Here is an 18,952-nt window from a genome sequence, read left to right as displayed (position 1 = left end):
CTTAATGATCCAAATTACAAAACTGTATAAAAATTTTTGAAAATATAATTCACAGTTGGCAGTTAAGAGAATATCTGTCTTGGCCTTCCATAGTTAATGCAGTACTGGAATCATAGCATATAACAAAGACATAATCTCAACAACTCCAAGTTTTATGGAGGGTCTTCCAATTATAATTAAAAAATACTCTTGAACTGCAAATTGAATTTTCACTTCATAAATAAAAAATACTCTTGAACTGCAAATTGAATTTTCACTTCATAAATTATGAGAAAAAGGTAAAAATGTAGAAATATGTTGGATTCCAACCTATGCAGGCATTGCAAGAAATGAAGAAGCTGATAAGTGGCCAAAGCTGCACATACTATGACAAGATCTTACACAGATATACCTATTTGTGATTACATAACATCTCTAAAACCCACTGTAATCAGTAAATGGCAGAATATGCAGAATAATGAACAAGGTAGTAACAAATTCAAACAGACCAAGCTCAGAGCTGTAATATGGAATTCATCATATCAACAGTAACAATGCATACATGTAGTTTTGACTCATCTTAAAGTTGGTCACTTGTTTGAACTTTTGTATAAATATTTTTGATGAATAACCCACATGATCCAGTTCCTATATGTACAGACTAACATTAATATTTTTTGAGTGAATATCCAAAATATAATTGACCACAAAAGCCAAGTTTTGCATGCAAATCAAAGAAAATCTATCAGAATTTTCATTTTCGATCAGGCTAATTATAAGTTTTACAAAGTTGTAATTTAACAGATAAAACCTAAACTTTATCATCAATAAAGACATCCTGTGGGTCAGCCCTGTGAGAGATAAATTAATTAACTCAGTGGTCTGGCTAAACTACTTAATAATAAGTCAGTAGTTGTAACCATTTCATATGGACTACCTTAGGTCTTACACTTATGTAATGTATATGCAATATTTCTACTACATACATGTAGAGTATATTAAAGGTCATCAATCTGTCAATATGAGATCCAGTGCCGAGGAGAAAGTTCACATCTTCCCGCACATTCAATCACATCAGTTTCTTGTATTTTATGTGTGAGGAGGCAACCCATTCAACCTTACTCTTCATGCTCCAATGACAATATAAACCACTTACACAGCAATACTGTATAAAGTTCAGTAACAAAGCTTGATTTGGACAGGCAAGCAGTAAAATCCCATGTGAAGAAAAAAGGCAAAAGACCTAGTTAATTTAGCCAAACTAATTACAAAAATCCAAAAAGAGGAACAAAAAATCAGATTTATATAGTTGCTTTTTTATGGTCCTCACCCACATGGGGCTAAGAGTCTGGAGATGGAACAATAAAGGCAATTGGACTTTGAATGGTCTCCCTGCTGGTTACCATTTCCTGTAATGTGACACTACTTTCTTGTAAACATATCACCTACTGTCTTTATTACTGTACATCAGCCCCTTACTAACAGGAAGAGAAAGAAGTCTGGAGCCTGGAGGGAGATGTTTCTCTACCTCTTACCTTGGTCCTAACTCCTTTAGGTCTAAACAAATAGGAACCATCTTTCGCACTACAGGCCACATACAGCAGCCTTGCTGATATAAATGTCCTCTACTGCTGCCCTTGCTGTTGACAGGTTCAAGAATCTAGGTCTTGACGATGCAAGGCCTAGGAACTTTCTAAAAAATCCATTAACCATATCCACTTTAACCTCTACAAATGTATGCATATCCTCTCCAGTCACTTTATGTCTAATGATATCATCCAATCCCTTGAGCAAAGACAATACTTCATCTCCAATGACCTTCTAAAACTGTATGCTTTATCACATCTGCAATTAGGACCATTCTACCAGTCTGCCTTTGCCTAAGGCAGAAGGGTACAATGAACAATGTCTCCTCCTTAATTCCCTATTGCAGTCATCCTCCAAGCACTGACTATTCCTTCTACTGTCATTCAGAAAACTTATCTCTACTCCTTCAGCTTAGTCTCTTACCTAAATGAAGGGTTACAATGCCACTTCAAACTCATTTGTAAACTATGTCTGCCATTATCTGAATCATCATCCATTGTGAAAGATGACATCTCTTAACTGCTGTCTAAATTTATCCCTCAAGTTGTTTTTCCTTTGAGTGTAATCAGTCAGAATAAAACAAGAACTAAATCTCTCAAAAATCTCTAGCCTGGCCTGGCCACAACATCCTCCACCCTTACTCTCTCTTCGTCAAGTTCATACTAAGTGGCATCATGGGTTATTGACGATCTTAAAAGTACTCATTATTATTATTATTCAGAAGATGAAACATATACATATGAAACAAGCCATAGGGGCCACTGACTTGAAGTTCAAGCTTCCAAAGAATATGGTGTTCATTAGGAAGAAGTAAGAGGAGGTAAGGGAAATACAGAAAGAAGAGATCCCACTCACTTATTAAAAAATTAAAAATAAATTAATCATATCTAGATTATGCTTACATGCTTTATATCACTGAAAGTGCATGGTTTAATCAACTTCCTCCTAGCTTGTACAGTTTGGGTGGTTCTGTTTCAACCAGAACTCTTCTCAGTATTCTGAGATATTAATTGATTTATGAAAATTTGGCTAAAAGCTAAGCACTGGGGTGCATTCAGCCATTCAGTGCTTATGACAGTGAAAAGGGGCAGTTAGAGTGGTTCAACAGCATGATGGAAGAAAGGAAGCAGGAATGGGGGTAAAGTAAAAGACTAAAAAGTGGGTGAAGCTAGGGGCCAATGGGATGCTGCTGCACAATCTTTAGTAATGCCTATTGTGGAAAATATGCAGTGCACTGATGGCACTACCCTCCTACAGGGAACTTTCTGAGAGAGAGAGAGAGAGAGAGAGAGAGAGAGAGAGAGAGAGAGAGAGAGAGAGAGAGAGAGAGAGAGAGAGAGAGAGAGAGAGAGAGAGAGAGAGAGAGAGAAATATTAAGAATGGTTTCATACTAATGGAGTGAGAATTAGCTCATCAAGGCCCTCTCATTTTGATGGTATACATTTTGGAAGACCTCCAGGTGCTTTGGTCTTAAATGATCAACAGCTGGCATCTCTTCTACAAGAGAAGGGAACACTCAGAATGAAATCTGAAAGGACAACCCTAAAGGAGAGGACACTAAATTCCAGCCCACCTTCTTCACAAGGAAATGGCGAAGGGCCTAACTCTGAAGACATAAAAGCCAGCAAAGGCTAGTTTGATACTTTCAGCAGGAAGTTTGGACTGCAGAAAGAAAAGATCAAGGAAGAAGCAGCTCTTGGCAACCACAAATGAAAGGGAAAAAACAGAAAGCAAACCCAAGTGCTCATCTGGAGATGTTCATGCAAACAATCCACCTACGCAGAAAGAGCAAGCATGAGATACTCATAATATAAGTTAGCATTCTACATGAACCATAATACAAATATTAGAAAACCGCAAACCTGAAAACCTTACACAAGGTCCTGTACAAAGGAAACAAGCAGCCAAAGCAAGAAAAACTCAAATGCAAGTTTATTCACTGCTCAGTTATCCCAAATATACTAAATTTAACTAAAAATTCAAAACTGTACATGAGATTTTTACAATAATTCATTAATTCAAGTAGGTGTCTCTAACATGCTGAGCAGCCAAAAACACAATACATTATTGCAATAATAATCACTTGTTCAAGTATCCTTGACAGACTGAACAACCACAAACACAATAACATACAGTATATGAGTGTGATAATAAAAACTTCAAAATTAAGTTCATTTCTGTGACTTGATTATGACCATAAGAAAAGTGGGGTTATTGTTCCGGTGCATGGGGGGTAAACCCATCCATCACCTATCTGCCAAAGTTTAACAACCTTATTGCCATGCTTATCAACCAAATCAGCTTTCAAGAAAGGTACGTATATATACGCATGAGAAAAAGGTATATATATACTGTATATGTATATACAGTGCGTCCTCAACTTACAGCGCCACTGACTTACAGCACTTTTTCAGTACCATTAACAGCATTTTACAGCACCATAACTTGATGCAACATAAAGTTACGGCACTGTATGCACCGTTGATGGCACTAACATTAACCCTTAAACGCCGACTGGACGTATCATATGTCGACTAAAATTGTCTGTTGGGTGCCGAGTGGATGTACCGTACGTCGACTACAAAAAATTTCAACCTTCGGTCAACTTTGACTCGACCAAAATGGTCGAAAAACGCAATTGTAAGCTAAAACTCTTACATTCTAGTAATATTCAATCATTTACCTTCATTTTGCAACAAATTGGAAGTCTCTAGCACAATATTTCGATTTATGGTGAATTTTTAAAAAAAAACTTTTTCCTTACGCCACAAGAGTAACTTTGGCAACGAAAATTTCAGAAATTCTTTCGTCATTTTGTCGTAATTTTTGCACTGTTTTATATTAGCCGTTACATAAAGTTTTATACATGAAAATGTGCGCAATTTCATGTACGATACAGCAAAATACAACCCATGGTTGTAGCTTTTATCAGTTTGGAAATATTTTCATATAAACCACGATAACTGCAAAATTTCAACCTTTGGTCAACTTTGACTCAACCGAAATGGTAAAAAACGCAATTGTAGCTAAAACTCTTACATTCTAGTAATATTCAATCATTTACCTTCATTTTGCAACCAATTGGAAGTCTCTAGCACAATATTTCGATTTATGGTGAATTTTTGAAAAAACCTTTTCCTTACGTCCGCGCCAGAAATTCTTTCGTCACGTTGTCGTAATGTTTGCACCATTTTATATTAGTCGTTACATAAAGTTTTATATATAGAAATGTGCGCACTTTCATGTAGAATACAACAGATAATAACTTATGGTTGTAGCTTTTATCAGTTTTGAAATATTTTCATATAAATCACGATAACTGCTAAAATTTCAAGCTTCGGTCAACTTTAACTCGACCGAAATGGTCAAAAAACGCAATTATAAGCTAAAACTCTTACATTCTAGTAATATTCAATCATGTACCCTCATTTTGCAACAAACTAGAAGTCTCTAGCACAATATTTCGATTTATGGTGAATTTCTGAACAAAAAACTTTTTCTTTACGTCTGCGCGCGGTAACTCGGCCGAACATCTCAGAAATTCTTTCGTCACTTTGTCGTAATGATTTGTATAAAATTATATATGAAAAATTTTTTTTGCGCTGTCATATATTTCAATATTTATATATGATAATGATATTTTTTTTCATTTCTGATGGTTGCATACTAAACTTCAGGCAATGACAAAAAAAGGAGCCAAAAATGAACTCTTAAGCTTAAAAACTAAGCGTGCTGTGATTTTTTGAAAAAATCTTTTTTTCCGCTTCGGCGCTAACTCCCGAACGCCGCCAGCATATACCAAAATCATCGCAATTTAGTGTACAATACAAAGAAAAAAAAATAACCCGTTAGCTTTGACCGTTTTGCTTACAGCATGATTTGTATAAAATTATATATGAAAAATTTTTTTTGCGCTGTCATATATTTCAATATTTATATATGATGATATTTTTTTTCATTTCTGATGGTTGCATACTAAACTTCAGGCAATGACAAAAAAAGGAGCCAAAAATTATCTTAATCTTAAAAACTTAGCGTGCTGTGATTTTTTGAAAAAACTTTTTCGGCCGGTGCTAACTCCCGATTAACGCCGCGGCATACGGGAGGCGTTTTTGTAAATAGAGGCTCTGCGTTAAAGGGTTAACAGCGCTAACAGCAAGAATAGGCATCAAGTTAACGGCACTTACAGCGCTGTAACTTGATGCAACATCAAGTTACTGCGCCATAAGCACCATTAAAGCACTGATATTAGAGAAAATCAACTTAGGCAGAAATCAACTTACGGCAGAATCAATTTACGGTGCAGCACTGGAACGGATCTCCTGCCATAAGTCGAGGACGCTCTGTATATATATATATATACTGTGTATATATACAGTATATATATATAATATATATATACAGGCAGTCCCCAGTTATTGGTGGGGTTCCGTTTCTGAGGGTGTGATGATAACCGAAAATCGGCAATTTCGGGGCTTTTTCGACAATTTTCAGGGGTTTTCGGCGCCAAACAAGCGCCAATTTTCGGTTATCAGCGCCTCTGTTAGGTATGTATCAGCGCCAATACCCAATTATTGGCGCCGATAAGCGGAAATCTGCGATTTTCAGCTACGAAAATTGCTGATTTTCATCGCTAGACAAGTGCCATAAAACCGATTCGCTGTTAACCAAGCTCCATATATAAATATATATATATAAATATATATATATATATATATATATATATATATATATATATATATATATATATATATATATATATATATATACATATATACATATATACATATATATATACATATATACATATATATATATATATATATATATATATATATATATATATATATATATATATATATATATATATATATATATATATATATATATATATATATATATATATATATATATATATATATATATATATATATATATATATATATATATATATATAAATATATAAATATATATACATATATATATATATATGTATATATATATGTATATATATATATATATATATATATATATATATATATATATATATATATATATATATATATATACATATATATATATATATATATATATATATATTATATACATATATATATATATATATATATATATATATATATATATATATATATATATATATATTTTATATATATATATATATATATATATATATATATATATATATATATATATATATATATATATATATACATATACATATATATAAATATATATATATATATATATATATATGTATATATATGTATATATATATATATATATATATATATATATATATATATATATATATATATATATATATATATATATATATATATATATATATATATATATATATATATATATATATATATACATATATATATATATATATATATATATATATATATATATATATATATATATATATATATATATATATATATATATATATATATATATATATATATATATATATATATATATATATATATATATATATATATATATATATATATATATATATATATATATATATATATATATATACACATATACATATATATACATATATATATATATATATATATATATATATATATATATATATATATATATATATACATATACATATATATATATATATATATATATATATATATATATATATATATATATATATATATATATATATATATATACACACATTTTCGTCACCCATGTCATCTATTCATGGACTCACCTACTGGCAGATTTTTCTGTGGAACCTATATATAAATTATTCACGGGGAAACTCGCCTATTCACAGATTTTTTCGTAGAGCAATATTCTGTATTTTCATATTACTGTATCTTCATGACTAAATACTGTACTGTGCCGTACCTACTACACATCTATATTTTATGATAAAATACTGATTTATAGTACTAATTTTCAAATATTAAGTTTAATAAGCTTAAATATTAAGATTAATGTAAACACAGCAAAATATCAATTCATTAAAGAAAATATAGAGTGAATTAGTAAGATTTTAGTTCAATACATTTTTTCCCCTCATCTTTTTCCCAGTCTTGTCTGAAAGCTTCGGAGCGAGGGGGGGCGGTGTAACCTGTCAAATATGCCAAATATCTTGACATATTGACCACGAAAGGTAGAAAGTGTTGCCCATTCAGTGCTGCCAAAGGTCAGAGATGGATAGATAGACAGACAGAAAAGGAGAGTGGCTGATAGAAAGATATACATAATATACACTGTATAACTGACATTTTTAACTGTTTAACTGATGCAAGTAATTCAGTTCATCTCTCTCTCTCTCTCTCTCTCTCTCTCTCTCTCTCTCTCTCTCTCTCTCTCTGTTATTGGCTGGAAGGGCTAGAAGTACTGTACATATTTTTAAGGGTAAAATGTTTAAGATGACTTTGAAATGATATTATAATAATATCATTTCAAAGATTAATACTACAATAATAGGATAATAGTTTAAGGTATATTTGATTTAGGATGATACTTTAAGTATACATTTAGTATTTGAACTTTAAAGATAAGCAGTTAGAAGCGTTTTTAGAGGGGGTTTTAAGTATTCACAGATTTTAGCTATTTGTGGGTGGTTGTGGTACATATCCCCCCCCCTGCAAAACACAGGGGGTCAACTGTATATACACAGTATAAAAGATAAAGGTTTGTTTCCTCACAGGAACAAATTATGAATCACAAGTAAATTGTTCACACACACAGACAAATTCTAAACAAGCACATTGTGCAAAAAGGAGTACAGTACCTACTTTCCAAGGTCATACTGTAAGTTCACATGCCCAAGATGGGGAAATGTAGCAATTCCCTTCAAAGCTTCCCTCGCAGGCAACAACCTTGGAACAAAATGCAAGTAGCTATTGCAAAATTTCACATGGTTTTCAAGCTGAAAATATGAGTCTTATTTACAATTACTGTGTTTTGTACACAACTGCAGTGACCTACAACCTCAGCATGTTTTCTAATACTGTATTCAATAATATTTTCTATTGCACATAACAATCATCAATACAGGTACCATAAAATGTGACAAGCAAATTAATTACCATTACAAACAAAAAATTTTCAGAAAAATTATATCCAGTAAAATAAACAAATTGTGACATAAATACAGTACTCCATTATGCACATCCATAAAATGGACAACAATGTGTGATTAACTTGTTATATTAATAATCTAAATTCAATCATAACAGATGGTACTATATGCCACTGGGGGAAGTATTTTATGAAATTCTCACTTCTCTTCCAATAAACAAACTGTCCTTACGAGCAATACTATTTTTGACAAACTTAGATTGTACCTACACTGGCCATTCTGAAACTTTTGATATACTGTACTAATATAAAAAGCATAAGTTAAAAATCAGAAAATGACTTCCAAGAACAAAAAGAATTATCTTATTCACTTAACAAATCCAGGAGACAGCTATTTTGCCTTATCAGAAGTTAAGGATTTTAAAGCTAATGACTGAATCACTTTCCCTTTCAAGACACAGTATTGTGACTGGCACTTTGAGCCACTTGTTACAAAATTTGCTTCTCACTAAAGAACATGGTTTTCTCTTGAATCTGAGGCATTTTACAGTTTTCTGTTTGGATTTTGTCTTTTCATAACAGAAGTTTTGTAACGCTGTACATATTTTACATGATAGCAAGTTAAAAGATTGCAAGTCCATAAATATAACACTCTCTAAAGTTACTGAAAAGCTGATACTTCGAGCCCCTAAACCAGCGTTACTTCGAGCCCCTAAACCAGCATTTCTCAATCGGTGTGCCAAGGCACACTAGTACACCCTGAAAGGTTCCCAGGTGCACCCCATGTTTTTTGTAACAAAAGATTAATTTATGAATTCTGTTTATATTAAACAAATCTGTATTTTCAAAAGGATAAAGAAACCAAGCACGTTGCTCTAATGTCTGAGTCAAGCCTTTACTTCTGATATTTTAAACTGGATGCTGATTTCCTTAATCTTCGGGAAGGAATGGATAATCCTTTCCCTTTTCTCATCCTCAAGGGATTTAAATCAGTCATCATCGGAGTTTCCCTTGTGGATGGCTGTTCCAAGATTTTATCTCAATGTTAGAATTAACACTGAGGTTAAAGCTTCTTTACTACTACTAAACAAAGCTAAAAGGGACAACCTAGAAAGGTAATATTCTTCTTAAGCCGACAGGTCAAAATGGGTTTATAATTAGTGGCGATGACCTGCTCTTTCTATTCTACTTAAATACAAAGATGTCTGCAATTGTGGCTGGTCACTCAGTCAGTCAGTAGACTCCCGGACACTACCACACTACTTTCCAAACTCTTGTTCAGGAAACTTGGTGAATTATGATAATAAAAACAAAAATTGACTACCCACAAAATGGATATATTTTTAAGCAAGAAACACGTAAGTGATGAACTTTATTCTAATGGTGAAACTAGTTGAAGTGCAATAAAATGTCCAGCCAAGAAAGAGAAGATTAAGCCTAATCGAAAATATGATGAAAGTTATTTAAGTTATGGTTTCACTTGGACTGGAGATGAAAATCAGCCTCTTCCACTGAGTACAGTTTGTGGATGCAGAATGTCAAACGAGTTGATGCTTCCTAGTAAGTTAAGTGAACATTTCCAAACATCACATTGCAGTCTCCAAGGAAAAAACCTGTTATTTTAAAAGATTGCTTGAGCAACAAACAAAGCAAGGAGTTGTTATCAAAATTAGAGCAACACTATCTGAAAACGCTCAAATTGCTTCTTATAAAGTACTGGAAATAATTGCCTTAAAAATGAAATCTCATACTATTACCTGCATGCAAAAAATGTGGTTAAGACTATATTAGGAGATGATGCAGAAAAAGAAGTAAGCAAAATTCCACTATCAAATGGTACTGTTCACAGACGTATTTTGGAAATATCTATGATATTGAGGAATATTTCCGTATTAATAAGCATCAGAATTCATTCTTTGCAATTCAAGTTGATAAATCAACAAACATAACCAACAAGGCGCAACTATTGGCATTTATTCATTGTATTGATGGAGATGAAATAGTAAATCAGTTTCTTTGTTGCAAGGAACTGACTACCATTACTAAAGGTAAAGACATCTTTCATGTTTTGAATAACTATTTTAGGAAATGGAATTTATCCTGGAACTCGTGTTTCAGGATTTGTCCTGATGGAGCTCCATCAATGGTAGGTTCTATTAAAGGTCTTGTATCATTTGTAAAACGACAAAATCCAAACATTATAACAACTCACTGCTTCTTGGACAGAGAAGTCCTAATGGCAAAAACGCTAGGCACTAAATTGACGGAAGTTTTTGATCAAGTTGTAGTAATGGTAAATTTCATTAAAACTAGACCAGTAAGAGTCATATATTCAAAATACTTTGTGAAAATATGGATTCACAACACACACACTTACTGTACTTTTGCATACAGAAGTAAGGTGGTTATCAAGAGGTAGGGTACTCTGTTGTGTACTTGAACTTTGACAAGAACAACTTGCATTTTTATAGAAAGACAATAAAAGTAACTTTTGTGAACTTCCTGAATGTGAAGTTTGGACCTCAAAGTTGGAATACCTGACTGAAATGTTCCAACACTTGAATACTCTGAACGTGTCTATGCAAAAAGGCAATGAAAATCTCTCATCGGTAAACAAAATAAAAGTATTCCTGAAAATGCTAATGATTTGGAAAAGGGAAGCAAGTTCAGGCTTTTTGAAAATGTTTCTCTAGGTTAGAAAAGGATATGTAAATGATTTAATCCCTCTAATAGTGGATCACTTAACAAAAATGGAAAGTAATCTGAGTTATTGTTTTCCATCCATAAACAGTGAGCAGTATGATTGGATTCACAGCCCTTTTATTGACATTTTAACTGACGATGTTGGCTTATCGTTCACAGAAGAAGAGCTGGCCACCTATCTGCTGATCACTGCTTACAAATCAAACAAAAGATGCCCATTCATCAACTTTGGATTTCCATCAAAGAAGAATATCCTTCACTAGCTCGTAAAGCATTGAATATTTTATTGCAGCTTTCCACATCATACCTCTGTGAATTAGGATTTTCTGACTTCCCAACATTAAATGTAAAATAAGACCAAATATTATATGCATTGATGAGGAAATGAGCGTATGGTTATCACATATAAGGCCTAATATTAAAAAAATTGCCACAGCACATCAAGAACAGGTTTCACACAAGCATACTTAAATGTAAAATATATTGTAAAATGTCTTAAGAATAAATGCATATTTCAAGAACTTCTTTATTATTTGCCTTTTTGCAAATTTACAGCTAATTTTATTTTATTTAAATACAAAGTGCAACAAGTTTTAATTACTCTACAAGTAAAAAGGTTGAGAAGCACGGCCCTAAACATTTGCTGACTGGCAGTAAACATTAAAATGCCTCCTTAGAATTTTCAATATTGTTGCAGATAATTTTAAAAAAGGTTATGAAGTAAACTTTAATGCTGTCTCTGTTTTTGGTGATGATGCACAATACCATCCTAGATATCCTGATATTTGGTCAGGTGTCCCTGATGACTGTATGTGCTGTGACCTTTAATTGGTCAGTATAACCTATCATCCCTTTAATATGAATGGTAGCCAAAGACAACCTGTGAAAGCTGAGCCAATTGTTCCTGCCAGGACACGAACCAGTGATAATATCTCCCTGAGTCTGCTTTACATGAAAGCTTGATGAAAAGACCCTCAATGCTGGTGAGACTATGAGCATACTTAAGTACTTAAGTCTGCTGCTTGTTAGTGAGATCCAACTTTTCCCAGTTTAACATAATCCCCAATTCATGACAAAAAAAAATTAAGAGGTCTCTGCACTGGAGCAAATGCAGCGGTCGCAGAGGATACCAAGACTAACCAATTGTTCAAGTAACACAGCAAGCATGTTCAGCACCTTGCAAATGAACCCAAGCCAAAACAAAGATGAACACCCTTGGGAAACACCTGTGGGGCTGTCTTAAGTCCAAATCAGAGCTTTTAACTAATAGACAGTCCTACTGCAGACAAAGCCGAGGTAATTCCAAGAATTCTGATAGATGCTATTTGGCAGTAAACATACCTCAAACCTATTGAAATCACAAAGTCATCCCCCCTCTGATTGAATACAGTACAGTGCATGCTGTTTCCATTTAAAAATGAGTCTGTTACACAAACCTGTTCAACAGTAAGAGGTCAATGACCGGTCTCCAGCCCCCAGTCACCTTTTTCACTAGAAACAACCAACAGTGTCTATCTCCATCACTGCCTTCACCTCCACCAACAAGGCCAATGATTTGGAATGATCTGGAAGGAAAGAATGGAACACTCACTACTGGTGTATAAGAGAGCTCTGCTTCCTGTCCCTATCACACTACCCCATGGCAAGACAAGCATCCCTCTAGCTGTGGCAGCAGAGAAGTGGGATCACCACTCAGTAACCTCCTTTCTTTTTTTTCTTCCTTCCCTTCCTAGTCATAGCTGGGGATGGAAGACACAAGGGCTGGGAAGATTTCCTCCTTTTCTAAAGGAAGAAGAATGGGCTACTAGTCTGGGTTTAGAAAACCAGGCTCCCTCCCAACCCCATAACCTGAGAACCTAGCAACACCTGAAGGTTTGGGGTTTGGCTACAGGTGCCCTTGCCCCATCGAGGGTTTGAAAGAAACTGCACAGTGGGTTAGAGCCTCAGGACTTCGACTTCCTCTCCACCACTACTCCTTCCGCTTTACCCTTGGAAAGAAGTAATGGGGAACACAACACCAAACTATTCCTGTGAGAGGTCTTACAGGATTTCTTCCTCCTCTTTCTCAAGGAGAAAGATGAACAAGAAGAAGAGGCAGAAAGTAGAAAAGCATTCGACAATGTTTCCCACCTGCTCTATTCAAGTCTTGTTTCATCCTCCAACTAAGAACTGATCTAGGCTATGTCCATTGTTGCCATCAACAAAGTTGTGTTTGATGTTACTAGGGCGTCTCTCACAGTAGTAGGGAAGTGGTTTGCTTGAATGCTGGATAGCAAGGAACCCTCTGAGCCACAAAACAAACCATTAACCTGCTCTAAAGCACCACAAGCAACCAAAACCACTGCATTCTGAACAACTGCTTGCCTCCTGAGTGTACCCTAAAGAAAGCTCCATTAACAAAGGTTCAACAAAGAGGCCCTAGTTACTTCCCAAAGATCCTTAAGGTCGCAAAAGAGCCAAATAATTTCTGCATCAACACTGCAAGTATTGCATTCTCCAACAAAGAAGCTCACAAGCCAATAGCCCTTCTTCTTTCTTTGTTTAAATCTTTAGGTGAAAACCCTTTTGGACTGACCGAACAGACTTTAAACTCACAAGGGCTCTGAAGGGAAACCAACATGCAGAGAGAGACAAGTTATAGGAACAGGTGATAAATTAATAAATTTGTGGGGACAGAAAATAAAACCAATAAACCTGAATGTAGGAGACATCAACAGTGAGAAGGAATGAATTTGCTCCTTGTTTAAAGATTTGGAAATCAGAAGATTCCACAACTGTACTAGATAAACTATTCCCCATTTTTAATAGCCAAGATAAAACTCTTAGTAAACTGAGTAGTATTAAACTTGACACTAGAAAACTACACACAGTTTGCAGCAGCAGCCTGCTTAATGTTGTTAACAAAAACATCTAGGTCAGGCAAGAAGACTACACAGGATGTTTGTCATGTAGTACATTTTATGTAACAAACATAGTGAACTCACTTTAAATCTATGCCACAAGTCAACAATAAGAGTTGGCAAAATAAATGTGAATGATGACAATTCTATCCAAAGTTTGGGACCTGAGCTCCCCTTCAGACTGTGGGAGTGAACAATCATGCCAATCACTAAAAACAAACGTCTACAGTATGTGCATACCACAAAAACCACAGTGCAAATAACCTGTTTGTTTGCACAATGTAAAGCACTGAGCGCTTTATCAAAGCTGGGGGACTTCTTGCAGGAGCCCTTCTGGACTTCCCCCTCTTTTTCGCCTGCAGGAGGAGGATGAAGAATGAGACAGGGAAGAGAAGCTCAACCTCAATGGGGAGGAGGAGGTAGGCTACTTGAGGGACAGCACTTGCACATCTTCCCCTCCTCACTCAAATCTTGCTTTCCTCCTCTGAGGAAGTTGCAGTAGTTGACGCCTAGTGGTTGCTTCAACAGCAAACATAGTTGATGTCATAAGAGTAGGTGTATGGTCCCCAACCTCTTAACTGGGAGGGGTGTACTCGGGGAAGGAGGAAGGAGGTTTTAGGCAGCAGAGAGAGAGGCAGGCTAACACTTAAAAGCTACCTCCTCTACCCAGAAAAATTCCTAACAGCTGTAAATCCTCCCCCACAATGCAACACTGCTGATTCTGAAAGGATGATAAGGAATTAAACAGTGGAGATCCACCAAAGAAAAATGGAGGGGATTAAATTTCCACTCACTAACACCCTTCACACTTCAGAATAAGATATTATTTCTTGAAAACAAAAGCTTCAAACAAAAGACTTACATTCTACTTAGCAGTGAGTAGGGGTTCAGCAAATCATCCTCATGTAAAGACAGCTAAAAAAAGTGCTTGGTGAATGTGGGGTATTCCCACCAGTTAAATACACTGTTACCAAGTTAACAACCATCTCCCATCTTGCATTCATGGACACTGCCAGCTTATACAAAGGCGATGGTTTCTATTTCTGTAAGATCAAATGGGGGCCAAATTCACTGCATTATGTAAAATCAAGATCAGCACACAGATTTATAAAATACTTAAAGAATCATGGAGAACAATGAAAAAATTAGTAGTTTATCTGCTAAAAGAAGCAGAGATTGTAAAAAACAATGGGAATAAAGGGAGAAGGTAAATAAACAAAAACATGTCTTAGGCAGTGATGTCATTTCAGTTTTTCTTGGGGGGGAAGGTTTAGAACTTATGGTATGGGTGGGGTGGCGAGCGAAGCAAGCCCTATCAGCTGGGGGTAGGGGGAGTGCTGTAAGGCCCCCTGAGAAATTTTTGGAAATTTGTGTGCATTTTAGAGCATTTTGAAGCCATTTAAGAGCTGTATTGAGTCAATAAAGCAGCAAACAGGTGTGCCACACCCACCCACATAATATTATTATTATTATTATTATTATTATTATTATTATTATTATTATTTATTATTATTATTATTATTATTATTATTATTATTTCAAAATGGCTAGGGGGCAAACCAAGTCTTGGGGGGCATCAATGTCTTGAGAGGGGCAAGCGTCCCCACAGCAACCCCCGTGACACCCCTGGTCTTAGGGGATACGGACCCACAGAATTTTGAGAAAGTCGTAAATCTCTGCTTCTGTAAGCAGATAGACTGCTGATTTTCTCAAATTTATCAAAAAGTGGCTGCTGAAGCTCAAGAGCCCATGCCAGGTTCCTACCTGGTTCCTGGTTCCTAAGCGCTCACTCCACAAACACAGTTGCGGGCACACTACATTGTTCACGTGAGGTGCAGAGCTTTATTCCCTTTGTTTTTTTACAATCTCTGCTTCTGTAAGCAAATAAACCACTCATTTTTTAGCAAATGTACTTCTGTTTGCAGATCTGTCGAATGAAGAAAGTGAAAATAGGAAAGAAAACTTAAACAAACACACACATGGAAGCAGTGATTTTGGACCCCTAAACAGTAGGATTACCCAAATGTGCCTCAGAGATTTGCACCTCCCAACAGTAAGCTAAAAAATACTGTATATATGCTGCATACAGTGACAGGCTGAGACGAATTTCTGGATCTCACTTTCACGATTTAGGCTATGGTGTTCTAGTCCAAAGTCAAGCTTTCACGCTATGGCATTCTAGTACAAAGTCAAGTTAGGACATATCTCAGAATGTTACAAAATAACTTGCAGTTCTCTACAGTAATTCTATATATTAGCTCCGCGCCTGTTTTTACCTTTTCAACTGGTTTTTTCTACACTTTTAGGGGTTCTGATACTGGCGGTGCATCCGTTTGTTGTCGGCCAAATGGAATGTCCCTTCGCCGTGTTTAGTACTGGCCCGGGGGGGGGTGCCCATATGTTAACAAGTTATTGCATTTGCCGGACAGGATATGAACCTTTCAAAACATCCGTACCCTTGCTCTGTCTTGTGAAGATCGTGTATGGAAACCCCTTGTTGGATGGATTTCACTCTGTAATTACACTCGAGTGCCAAAAATTAAAGGTAAATTCATAATTAGCAACCAAAAAACTGTAGAAAAAGTTAAGTTAGAAGGCAGTCGCCGACGTGGAGCTACTATACAGTTCTACCTTCCCTACCATAGCCTAGCTCAGGTTAAGTGGGGTTGCCACAGATAAGTATTGACCTGGCGTGCTAATTTAGGATGTGTCCCTGCAGTTGGTCCTTAATTACAACAAGCTGGCCTATGTATTTTGTGATTGTCATTATAGATATGAAAAATATATTTTTCTGACTAGATACCTTGGGCTTAAGCTTTTTGGACCAGTCTTGGTGCAATTCACTCATTTTGGGCTCTCACCCAAAGAAATGCCGCTGGCATCTCACTTAGGTCCTCCATAATTGGTATACTTAGCTTAAAGTGCAAGGGAAACAAAGACATGTTGCCTGTGTTGCATCAATATTAACAGTGAGTAAAGCATCAAACACAAGATAAGCAGTCATAAAATATAAGGTTTATGTCTTTAGCAAAAAGGTGAAAAAATTCAGGGTATACTATCTACCCTATTTGGCATTTGGCTACGTAGCTTAGGCCTCAAGTTGTGCCTAAGATAATATTTTGGTTAAATAACATATGTCCAGATTGCCTATAACTTTTCACTCGAGTCTAATTCACTAGCTTGCTGAGCCTTAACAAATTTCAGCCAATTTGGAATACCACGTCATTTGCTAATCAAGATCCCTTGCTCCACGAAGACCAGTCATAAAACCTATTAAAATCTCCATCATCTAAAATGCTTACCCTATAATAACAACAATACGTTGCACGTCAGTTCTATCAGGGTGGTATGAATTAAGTACTTACCTCAATTAAACCCAATGACGTCCATATCAAGTGCTGATAAAATGATAATATCGTCGTCTGTAGCCTAGCAACCAAATGGCTGTACTCTAAGTTGAGCACAAAGTCCGAATCGAACGTTGAAAGGTAAACAAACATGTGGCTCCCTTTTACGAATGCATTTCTAATATTTGTGTTTTTGTGAACACACACACACACACACATACATACATATATATATATATATATATATATATATATATATATATATATATATATATATATATATATATATATATATATATATATATATATATATATATATATATATATATATATATATATATATATATATATATATATATATATATATATATATACATACTCAATTTTTTAACATGAGTTTTCTTGAATAATATGAACTTAGTTAAATTTAAATTATATATATATATATATATATATATATATATATATATATATATATATATATATATATATATAATTTAACTAAAAAGATAAAATGGCCCATAAAACTCTATTTGAACGTTGCAACCATATATTTCGAGCATTTCCTTTGCCCCTGTTATTTTACCAGTGAACAGAGGCACAGCAGGAAGTGCTCGAAATATATGGTTGCAATGTTCAAATAGTGTTTTATGGGCCTCTTTATCTTCATATTATACTGTGTTATTACAGTAAAAGACGTTCATATATATATATATATATATATATATATATATATATATATATATATATATAGATAGATAGATAGATAGATAGATAGATAGATAGATAGATAGATAGATATATGTGTGTGTGTGCGTGTGTGTGAGTGTTTCGAATTATTCGTCCTTCATTACTATAACGCCCGTCTATTATATTTTTTTTTATTTTGACCAAGTTCATATTATTATAAAAACTCATGTTAAAAAGTTGAGAATCATTATACAAGTAAAAGTATTTGGAATCAGTAACAACCATGAAAGTTAAGCTAGGATAGGCTACCGTTCAGCCAATAATCGCACCAAAAGTTGTATAAAACAGGCCTCTTTATTCAAAGGCAGTGCCTCTAAATAGTACACTTCAAGAAATTTGAATGGCATTGCCGTTGGCTGGAAACGTATTAGAGTCTTCCCGAACAAAGCTGACGACTTTTGGTGGCAAGGTTACTGAATTTCACAGCGAGGCATTCTGTATGCGGGAGACAGACGTTGACAGTAAATTATCCCAAGGTCGTTGATTTAAAGATTTATAATATCAAGACGAAGATGGAAACTGTAATGAAGATGACTGATCCTAATATATGACTGGAAACTTATACGGAGAGGGTAAAGAGTTTAATTAGTAGCAAGA

The 18,952-nt window shown here is 34.6% G+C and overlaps 1 protein-coding gene across 6 annotated transcripts in view; it reads right to left on the bottom strand.

Annotated features, from left to right (window-relative positions):
- The window catches only part of LOC136838841 (N-acetylglucosamine-6-sulfatase-like), a 106,589-nt gene extending 88,831 nt beyond the window's left edge, over positions 1–17,758 (bottom strand). The window contains exons 1-2 of one of the 6 annotated variants that reach the window (XM_067104477.1): positions 17,624–17,720; positions 8,370–8,503 (exon numbers count right to left, since the gene is read on the bottom strand). In XM_067104477.1, the coding sequence (XP_066960578.1) occupies positions 8,370–8,382 (13 nt within the window). In that variant the 5' untranslated portion in view covers positions 8,383–8,503; positions 17,624–17,720. Of the gene's footprint in view, positions 1–8,365; positions 8,504–17,560 lie in introns of all 6 variants that reach the window. The other 5 variants (XM_067104479.1, XM_067104481.1, XR_010853138.1 and 2 more) reach the window with 5 other exon arrangements.
- Positions 17,759–18,952: the final 1,194 nt, after the last annotated feature.

Source organism: Macrobrachium rosenbergii, chromosome 5 (assembly GCF_040412425.1).
Source record: "Macrobrachium rosenbergii isolate ZJJX-2024 chromosome 5, ASM4041242v1, whole genome shotgun sequence".
Classification (NCBI taxonomy): Eukaryota; Metazoa; Arthropoda; class Malacostraca; order Decapoda; family Palaemonidae; genus Macrobrachium; species Macrobrachium rosenbergii.
This window is presented reverse-complemented; position numbering and strand designations above follow the sequence as displayed.